The sequence below is a fragment of the Setaria italica genome, chromosome III (genome assembly GCF_000263155.2).
Source record: "Setaria italica strain Yugu1 chromosome III, Setaria_italica_v2.0, whole genome shotgun sequence".
In the NCBI taxonomy this organism is placed as follows: domain Eukaryota; kingdom Viridiplantae; phylum Streptophyta; class Magnoliopsida; order Poales; family Poaceae; genus Setaria; species Setaria italica.
The window spans coordinates 1,975,085-1,985,396 of record NC_028452.1 but is presented as its reverse complement, the minus strand read 5'-3'; the positions used below and the strand labels follow the sequence as shown (position 1 = coordinate 1,985,396).

Sequence of the window (10,312 nt, the reverse complement as noted above, 5' to 3'; positions counted from 1 at the left end):
ACCATAAATTCAAAAAAAAAAAATAGGACTCCACCCCCCCTCGCTCACCCCATGACTCATTATAAACCCCCCCTCTTCTCACTCACCTATCGAGGCCACCGATATGAGATAGTGCAATATAAGACACTGAGTTTCTCCTGTATCCATTCAGTGTTGAGGTATTAATTAGGCTTAATAGATTCGTCTCGCGATTTAGCATAGGGGTTCTGTAATTAGTTTTGTAATTAGCTTATGTTTAGTCCTCCTAATTAACATCCGAACATCCGATGTGATAGGGCTAAAATTTAGCTCCCTCCTCCCAAACACCCCCTGATTCCCTCGGCAAATGGCTCGGACGTTACTACCGCGGCGGGATTTGGAGCTCGCGAATCGCCAAATCGCCGGTCCGGTTGACGGTAGTTGGCGGCTTGGCGCACTAGGCCGCCGCCGCGGGGTGGGCACGAGACCGGGTGGGGGACGGAGATCTCGCCCTCTCTCTCTGCGGTGCTCCGGCCGCCGCCCCTTCGGCCACGGAGCAGGATGCCGGCCTGCGCCTGCCGGGGATAAGATTGACACGTGACCCCTCGTGCGTCCCGTTAATCCCTCCGCGAGTCAAATTAACGCCGCCGCAAGCCGCATGTTCCACGGCCGGGCGGGGGCATGCAGGGGAACGCCCCCCATGTTCCCGTCCATGTTCGCGCACGGCGCTCGATCTGGCCGGTTCTCGAGGCGATCGGGTGGGTGGCAGGCAATGGCAGGCTCGCCCGCCGCCGCCGCCACCAAGTTGGACGGACCACGGCACGCGCGATCGTTCGGCGGCCGAGAACATGGGTGCGCGAGGCAGCTGCGCTGGGGCTCGGGTCTCTCAGCAGCGTGCGTCACCGAGAGGCGGGACGGACCAGCCGAGCCGCGTGGCGCCGGGAGCAGCCCTGTGTTTTTTTCTTTTTCCTTCCCGGGTAAGGAAGCGGGGGGGCGCCGCGCTGGGGCCGTGACACGACGACGCCATTATGGCCTGCACCTGCATGGCGGCGTGGCCCGTGCCGGCACGGAACGAACCGAACCGAACCGATTTCCCGCAGCGGCAGTTGCCGATCGTTGACGCCTCTCCAAGCCGGAGCTCCACTCGAAACGATTCCCCCTTCGTGGAAGGAGAGGCTAGCGTGCATGGCGACACGCCAACGGTCGACCTCGCGGCTCGTCGTCGGCCCGTGATCGTAGTAGCTCTCTACGGGCTCTTTGGTGACGTCTCGTCCATGGGTGAACAGTAACCAGAGATGGATGCTACTACAGAATCCATGAGGGGGAAAAAAAATGCTTTTAGTCCACAGAAGAATCTCCCGGATGTCCATTACCTACCAAGCACCCCATGTTAATGATGGTTGACGATGAGAGTTCATTACCATTTGATCAACCTCGTGCAAGCAAGAAGCAGGTACATCCATCCATGCTGCGGCGCAGTACAAATAAACAAATCGTGGGTCTTACTCTTGCCGTGGCTGTAATAATAACAAAAAAAAAACTAATACTGGTACTAACTGCAATTATGTATGTCCCACAGTATATACTACATTTTTTAATCTAACACCCCATGTTAAGATGACAGGGCATCTAGACTGTGTAGGGTTCTTATCCGATCAATCTCGTGCACTGTTTCTTTATTAAGTCCGGAGAAGGCATCCACGCTGTTTCCTTGATTCCTTCCCTCGATCAGGACTCTGATATACGATATCCCCCTAATAACAAAAAGATTAGGACTTTGATATTGATACAGTCCTCGCGATCATCATAAACACAAAAATATCATCACGATTATTTATTTATTCGATTAAGCAAACCAAAGCGACGACTTTTTTTTCCCACAGACTAAAGTTTAGTTCTGTAACATCGAATATTTGATACTAATTAGGAGGACTAAATATGAGCTAATTACAAAACCAATTGCAGAGATGGAGGCTAAATTCGCTAGACGAATCTATTAAACCTAATTAGTCCATATATGCTAATCATGAATTAATTAGGTTTAATAGATTCATCTCGCTAATCAGTCTCCATATCTGCAATTGATTTTATAATTAATATATATTTAATACTCATAATTAATATCTTAACATTCAATATAACATGACTAAAACCCCGTTTGGATACACAATACTAAACTTTAGCACAGTGCTAAACTTTAGCACCCTCAAATGGAGTGCTAAACTTTAGCACTTGGGGTTGTTCGGATACAGTGCTAAAGTTTAGCACTTTGGGTGAGAAATGATTACATTGCCCTCGTTTATGACTGGCTTGGGGAAAAGTGAAGGGGAGAGAGAGGGGGCAACTAGGGAAAAAGTGAGCTTGGGGACCACTTTTAGTACCTATTAGAGCAACTCCAAGAGGCTGCTAATCTTACCCCAATACCTTTTTTAGGAAAAAAAAAGAGAAAAAATGAACTCCAACAATCCACCTAAACCTTCCCCAATTTTTTAGCGACGCTAAAAACAGCCTGCCACCGCGTATATTTTAGCGTTGGCGTTCCTCCCCCAATCCTGATTCCCGCACGCCCGCGCGTCCCTTCCGATGGGCCCAATACGATGACGTGGCCTGTGTTTGAAATATTGGGGGCTATTTATTAGCGATCTGCTGTGGACTAATATGTTTTTTGGGGAAATTTTGTTTAGGAGAACCCCCAATACATAGTTTTGGGGAAGAATTTTTTAGGATACTCTTGAAGTTGCTCTTAGCACCTTTTAACACCTCTTAGGTGTGCTAGAGAAAATAAGGATGCTAAAAGATGAGTGCTAAAGTTTAGCACCTCTTTTCAAACACCCCCTAAGTTTCGTGGAACCCTGTAGGCCAAACCGACCCAAACTCTTCCGTCCCGTGCCTATAAATCCGGCCCGCGTCCAACCCCCAACTCCACACCCGAAAAACCAAACCAAACCCAAAGGGAGAGGAACACACGAAAGCGAAGGGGGACAGGCTAGAAAGAGACGCTCGTCTCGTCACGTCCGCCGCCATGGCTCTGGGCCGGGGCCTGCTCGCCGCCGCGGCGGCCGTCCTCCTCCTCGCCGCCACCGCCGTCTCCGCGGCCCCCGACATGTCCATCATCTCCTACAACGAGGAGCACGGCGCGCGGGGGCTGGAGCGGACGGAGGCCGAGGCCCGGGCCATGTACGACCTCTGGCTCGCCGAGCACGGCCGCGCCTACAACGCGCTCGACGAGCACGACCGCCGGTTCCGCGTGTTCTGGGACAACCTCCGCTTCGTCGACGCGCACAACGCCCGCGCCGGCGACCACGGGTACCGCCTCGGCATGAACCAGTTCGCCGATCTGACCAACGACGAGTTCCGCGCCGCGTACCTCGGCGCCAGGCTCCCCGCCCGGGGGGACGACCGCGCCGCCGGGGAGAGGTACCGCCACGACGGCGTCGAGGCGCTGCCGGAGAACGTCGACTGGAGGGACAAGGGGGCAGTTGCTCCCGTCAAGAACCAGGGGCAATGTGGTGAGAAATCTCTCCTCCTCTTTCTTCGACTTTACTGTTATCAACTAGATGCGATTTATCAGTTCGTGGACGATAACTTCGGATCTGTGCACGCCAATTTCATACCGGATCTTTTAGGTCTATACTAATCTGGCCAGTCCTGTGCTTAGAAAGCTGATCAGATTTCCGACCTATGATTTAATTATTTTCCTGTAAGCACACTATTTTTATGTTGAAAAAAGATGGGTTTTAGGTGGCGTTCTGAAAAATTCTAGTAAAGTTGGATCTTTTTCTTATTGAACTTTATGAGGTTTAATAAACATCTTAATTGCTCGGAATATGATGATTGAGATTTTAGTTGCTGTTCCACCTTTGTGATTAGAATTTTTTCAACGGGTTAAGATTACAGAAGGTGCTTTTCCCCCTTCATTCTTTGCTTCTGGACGAAGCAAGGACTATGAGTCGTGCTGTATGGAATTTTGACGGAGCTATCCCCTAGCGTTTCTTGGACAGTTGGACTTGCCCTGCCAGTTTTGCTTTCCCTACTATTTTGAGGGTTACAGTTCAGCTATCTTCCAAATTATTGTTTTGGTTTAAGATCACTCTTTTAGGTTTGGTTTTTTGTGGTCCTTCAATGGAAGATCATGTAGGTTGTGTCTATCCATCAGTTGCTAGGGACATGTTGACCTTCGTGACTTGAACCATCAACCAATATCAAGGTGTTAACCAGAATACTTACCAGATTTTTTTAAGGATATGTTACACCTAGCCTGGCTGTTGACCATACTGGGAAAGTCTTGACTTTCATGGTGTTACTGTACCTGTGGTGGTTGTTGTTCTTAGCCTCACCTTGTGGTAACCCTTGCAATAAGCAAAACAACCAACTATGGTTGCTTATAAAATTGCCTCACGAGGAAAAAAAAACGGTCAAACACAAGATTTGACTGCAAATCACGGTTCAATCTGAATTATCCTGGAAGAGTCATGATTAGGGTTGCAACTGCCATATAAGTCAGTACTATATTATAACTCATGCAGACTCGGAATATATTTCCTTTGCAATTAATTTGTTGTTATTGAAATATGGTGTGCAGGAAGTTGTTGGGCTTTCTCTGCAGTAAGCACAGTTGAAAGCATTAACAAACTTGTTACTGGTGAGATGGTCACGTTGTCAGAGCAAGAACTTGTGGAGTGCTCGACCGCGAACAGTGGCTGCAATGGTGGTCTTATGGATTCAGCCTTTGATTTCATCATAAAGAACGGAGGCATCGACACTGAAGATGACTACCCTTACAAAGCTGTGGATGGCAAATGCGACGTAAACAGGGTACATCTTCTAACACCCTTAATATGCTTCACCTCTTTTCAGGTGATGCTGGTTACTCATGTTCAGAATGGTACATTGGTCACTGCAGAGAAATGCGAAGGTTGTCAGCATTGATGGCTTTGAAGATGTGCCAAAGAATGATGAGAAATCACTGCAGAAGGCGGTTGCTCACCAGCCAGTCAGCGTTGCTATCGCGGCCGGTGGCCGCGAGTTCCAGCTCTACAAATCGGTAAACATGCCTACTGCATCAATCAGCCTATGTTATGATTCAACAAATTGGCCTTTTGTCTTAACTTCCCCTTTGATCTTTCTTACAGGGTGTCTTCAGCGGAAGTTGCACCACAAACCTTGACCATGGTGTGGTTGCGGTCGGTTATGGCACCGAGAACGGCAAGGACTACTGGATTGTCCGCAACTCATGGGGTCCAAATTGGGGTGAGTCTGGGTACATCCGCATGGAGCGCAACATCAACGCCATCACTGGGAAGTGTGGAATTGCTATGATGGCATCTTACCCCACTAAGAAGGGCCCTAACCCTCCCAAGCCGTCTCCAACCCCTCCAACACCGCCTCCCCCAGTCGCCCCTGACAATGTCTGTGATGAGAACTACTCCTGTTCAGCGGGCAGCACCTGCTGCTGCGCTTTTGGCTTCAGGAACGTCTGCCTGGTCTGGGGTTGCTGCCCAATTAAAGGTGCCACGTGCTGCAAGGATCATGCCAGCTGCTGCCCGCCGGACTACCCTGTGTGCAACATCAGGGCTCAAACTTGCTCAGCGGTAATCTCTTTGTTTTGTTTAATGTCTTCACGATCTGCAGCCTTGTTTAGTTTGGGCACAGGCACCCCAAGTAATTCAGTCTTACCCTGTTCCTCGTTAGGTTATGGAAGTTACAGTTTTATACATGACCTCACAGCCTGCATGAGCTAACTTAGGCTTATTGGCTTCTGGCGTTTTGCTTGTGCTTGTCTCGATATGACTATAGCAGGAATTGACATATTGAATCATCTCTTTGTTTGAATTGAGCAGAGCAAGAACAGCCCACTGAGCGTGCCGGCCTTGAAGCGCACCCTCGCAACGCTGAACACCGCCTGAACTCGTCCACAGGATCGATCTGGAGCCCGGAGTATGAAGACGTGGCTTTCATGGATCATTGTATCTGCATGAATTCACTATTCGCTGTAAATAACTAGCTATAATTTGTACTCTGATTCCTCAAGGATATTATGCCTCATTAATGGAGTGTTTTATAATCCAGTTGAAGTGTTTATGTGCGTTGAAGTGTTTATGTGCGTTTTTGTTTTGGAATACTCTGCTGTTTATGGTGTTATGTAGATGGAACTCAAATGTGTCCATAATAGAGTGAAATTGGACCAAAATTTTCACTCACCCGAAGGTATTGGGAAGCCATTTGCGGTCTACAGGTCTTGATCTTTGGGCTGTGTGCAGATCAACCATTATAGCATTTATGTACTATACTGCAATTGTCAAATTCGTTGGACAATGTCTCTACACTTGCAACCCATTTGCCTTCTTTCTGTTCATATACTTTATACCAGATGAAATATCAATACGATGCAACTTGATACTTTATACCGGATGAAACTGACGTTTGCAAAAAGTTTGGAAAAGCAAACTACCTATAAAACTGAAAGTGTTTCTGTGGCCAGTTCTCCAGGAAAGACTTTCAAACAGGCGTGGCGCGAAAAAAAAAGAAAAAACTGGAAGGGGGATAGGAACTGCGTGATATGCAGGGTGCCGGAAACAGTTGATCATATCTTTTTTTCTTGCATTCTTGCCAAAGTTGCTTGGTGTCTCAAAGCAACGTTGGGCTGGGAGAGGGCGCCAACTAATACTCAGGACTTCCTGGAAGTTTGGCGCCCTCTCCCATAGGAAAGATTTGTCATCGAGGTGCCTAGATGGAGGGAGGCAGGGAGCTGTGCCTCCATGATTGATATCGATCGAAAAAACCAAACCGGTTCACTGGTTGGACCCAAAAAATCATGGACCAGTGACCCGAGCAGTTAGGATCGTTCATACAATTGAACCGTGAACCAGTGGACCGATTTTTAGTTGAACCGGTGATTAGTTCGATGTTTACATATTGGTTCGATTTTTAGTTGAACACGCTCGTTTGAAAACGTTGGTGTGGTGCTCATTCACCGGACACTGGAGAAGAACTCTGATCATAAGTGGGAGTGAGCCCGTGAAAGCAGCAACTACGGACCGTATTGGTAGTATACCCTTAGCTCATATACAGATAGTGGTCAGCAGCAACGCACGATTTGTCTAGATCACATATCACACGAATTGACTGCGCTAATTGGTACGTACATTTTTTTTTTGAAAGCAATTGGTACGTACATTTTAGTAGGCAGCAATTATTTGACCTCAGTGTCACAACACACTTATTTCATCAGTTGCAGTTGCTGCTTCAAGGCAGCAACTTAACCCCCCAATCTAATCATGCCACACTCCAACACCCCACCACAGGCGAAGGCGATCACTTCCTTTTGCTCTGTTCTGTACGCCCCCCATCAGTTGCCACCCTCTTGGCCTTGGACATGGCCATGCGCGGCCTTAGGCGGGTAGTGGTGGTAGCCGGGCAGGTCGCAGGGGATGTGCGGGATGAATGGGCAGTGCTTGGTCGGATCGGCGTAGAAGGCCGCGCACTCGAGCGCCGGGCGCTGGTCGGGGAACCCGAGGATGCAGTTGCGGCGCACGTCCAGGACCCGGCTGCGCACCAGCTCCATGCAGTGGTGCCCCACCGAGTGGAAGAAGTTGTCCGACAGCGACAGGTTCTGCAGCTTCCCCGTCTTGGCCAGCAGGCACACCACGTCGGGGACCTGCCCGTACAGCTGGTTCCCGGCGAGGTTGATCTCCTCCACGTCGCGCAGGCACCCGAACGACAGCGGGATGGGCCCCGCGATCTCGTTGCCGCCGGCGTCGAACACGGCGAGCCCCTCCACCAGCCCGATCTCGTAGGGGAGGCACCCGGAGAGGCGGTTGTTGAGGAACAGCACCTCCGACAGCGTCGCCGAGGTGTTGTAGATGGAGCGAGGGATCGGGCCCGTGAACTGGTTGTTGGCCACCACCAGGTACTTGGCGCCCGTGCTCCCGAAGCTGTCCGGGATGCGCCCGTCGAAGCCGTTGTTGTTGAGTAACAGCGCCTCCACCGTGAGCGCGAACACGGCCGGCGGCACCGCGCCGGCGTACCGGTTGAAGCGGAGGTCGAGGAAGAGGAGCCCGCCGAGGGGCACCACGGCGTCCGGGAACGACCCGGAGAAGTTGTTGTTGGAGAGGTCCAGCTCGTAGAAGAAGGGCAGGTGGGTGAGGTCCGGGACGTCGCCGGAGAAGTTGTTGGAGTTGGCGTGGAACAGGGCCAGGTCGGGGAACTGGTCCACGAACCCGACCAGCGACGGCGCGCACAGGCCGAAGCCGTTGAAGTCGATGGACGCCACGGTGAGCGTGGCATTGGCGTTGGGAGGGTACTCGCAGTAGAAGCCCCTGTACTTGGTGCCGTTGAAGAAGCTGCTGCAGAGGTCGGGGCCCTCCCACGTCGCCGTCACGCCCAGCGGGTCGCACGTGATCGTCTTCTTGAACGCCTGGATCACCGGCCACAGCGCCGCCAGCTTGTAGTTCAGGAACTGCCACGGCGCCGGCGCTGGACCGCACCCGCACCCCACCAGCGACGACTCCGGCGACGGGGCCGGCTCACCAGCCGCACCCGTGACGTTCGCGCCGGGCCGCACCGACGGCGCATTGCCGCCGCCGCGCGCGACGACCCCGGCGGCGAACTCGACATGGCCGCAGAGAGCACCGTGCGCCGCGGCGAGCACGAGCACGGCTACCACCGCGGCATGTCGTATCGCAACTGGGACAGGCACAACTGCGCCCCTCGCCATTATTTGTCTTCGAACAATGGGGTTGTTGTTGCAGAGAGGGGTGGCGGATACGGTGAAGATGCTGGGATATAAGGAGGAGAAGACGCCGAGACACACTGAGCAGCAAGGGCCAGGCACACTGACGGACGACACAAGTGGAGCATAAGCGCGGCCGCTTTTGGAGCGGAAAGAGGTGGGAATTGGAGAAGCTTTGTGTGGGGGCGGGAAATTGAGGGCGGAGTGGTGAGATGGCACGCAGAGCATGAGCAGGGTAGTGGGGTTGGCAGTTAGTTAGTCCCCGTCGGCGGTAGGAGAAGACGAGCAAGGAAGAAGAGAGAAGGCCGCGCAGTGCAGAGTGCACCACCACCCGGTGCTTGGGCAAATGGGCACAATGGCTAGCGAGCTACTCGTGCGGCTCTGGTCAAGGCTTTTCGGTAGGGCTGATGAGTGACGAGTTCTTGCGGTGCCAGCTCAGTGCCCAGTGGGGAAGACGACGCAGGATCGGAACGGCCGGCGATGGGACTGGAGTGTCGGCTTTCCTCGACAGAAGGGCAGGTACACGCCTTTTCCTTTGAAAACTATGCGAGAGACTCGAAGGCAGCTGATGCATTATCTTGTTGTGCTCACTTGCACGTTGCACATAACATAATTAGAGTCACTAACCGAAAGTGTTTTCAGATAGTGCTTTGAGCCTCTGACGACATGGAAATACGGAGCCGACGTGTTCCAGGCGACTGCAGGTTACCTGCTCCAAGGAGCATCAGGCCTGCAAACAACGACACCATCTGTGATTGCTCTTGAACACAATGGAGGTTGCTCGTCAACTATTACGTATGCTGGGATGAACTCTGATCTGCCATTTGATACGGTTACAGCCTCTGATTATTGAACTGTGTTTGTTTGGTGCAGACTAGAGTGCGCTACCAAAAGACGGATTTCTGGGGCGTGTTAGCTTTGCTTTGCCTGCTCGATGCTTATTCGATCGACAACTTTGACAAAAGAAGGATGCCGTTCCACATTACAGACTTTATTAGCTGAACAGCACAAAGATATGCGTACTGTAGCCTGTAGGGTAAAGGGAAACAAGCCGGAGTGCAAGCAACGATATGTCATGTACCCTGGCTCACCAAAAGAAAGTGCTATCAAGATTTCTTTTTCTTGAACAGTTTGGCACGAGCTCTACCAATTTCATAAAAGTAGGGTAACGACAAAAAAAAAGGGAAGTATCGGCCATTGGGCCTATCAGGCATGGCCGTATGGGTATCAATGTATCATAATGCTACTAAACTCGAACTATCTTTTTGCAAAGGCCGAGACATTAGTACCTATAATTGCAATGCCTCCGCCGTATTCTTTTTACACTACAAAGCTTGGCTGAATCAGCTTGACTTGCTTTGATTTGAGACTTTGAAGTAAACTATGCTTTAGCCCCCGCCCCCCCCCCCCCCCGAATACGGCGGAGGCATTGCAATTATAGGTACTAATGTCTCGGCCTTTGCAAAAAGATAGTTCGAGTTTAGTAGCATTATGATACATTGATACCCATACGGCCATGCCTGATAGGCCCAATGGCCCAATCCTTTCCCTTATTTTAGTCGGGGAAACCCGGGCCCACTTCTCTTTGAGAATCTCTCGTTCCTGGTGGGACATAAAAAGGGG

At 51.1% G+C, this 10,312-nt stretch overlaps 2 protein-coding genes across 2 annotated transcripts; one reads left to right on the top strand and one right to left on the bottom strand.

The window, feature by feature from the left end:
* Positions 1-2,879: 2,879 nt before the first annotated feature.
* Positions 2,880-6,050, top strand: LOC101763614 (oryzain beta chain). The gene is made up of 5 exons (XM_004960180.3): positions 2,880-3,467; positions 4,541-4,773; positions 4,862-5,002; positions 5,091-5,549; positions 5,799-6,050. The coding sequence occupies exons 1-5, from the start codon at positions 2,981-2,983 to the stop codon at positions 5,862-5,864; spliced, it is 1,386 nt and encodes a 461-aa protein (XP_004960237.1). The 5' UTR covers positions 2,880-2,980; the 3' UTR covers positions 5,865-6,050.
* A 928-nt stretch (positions 6,051-6,978) lies between these two features.
* Positions 6,979-8,835, bottom strand: LOC101763209 (uncharacterized protein At4g06744). The gene has a single exon (XM_012844340.3). It carries the CDS (start codon positions 8,672-8,674, stop codon positions 7,307-7,309), a length of 1,368 nt encoding a protein of 455 aa, XP_012699794.1. The 5' UTR covers positions 8,675-8,835; the 3' UTR covers positions 6,979-7,306.
* Between the last annotated feature and the right edge of the window lie 1,477 nt (positions 8,836-10,312).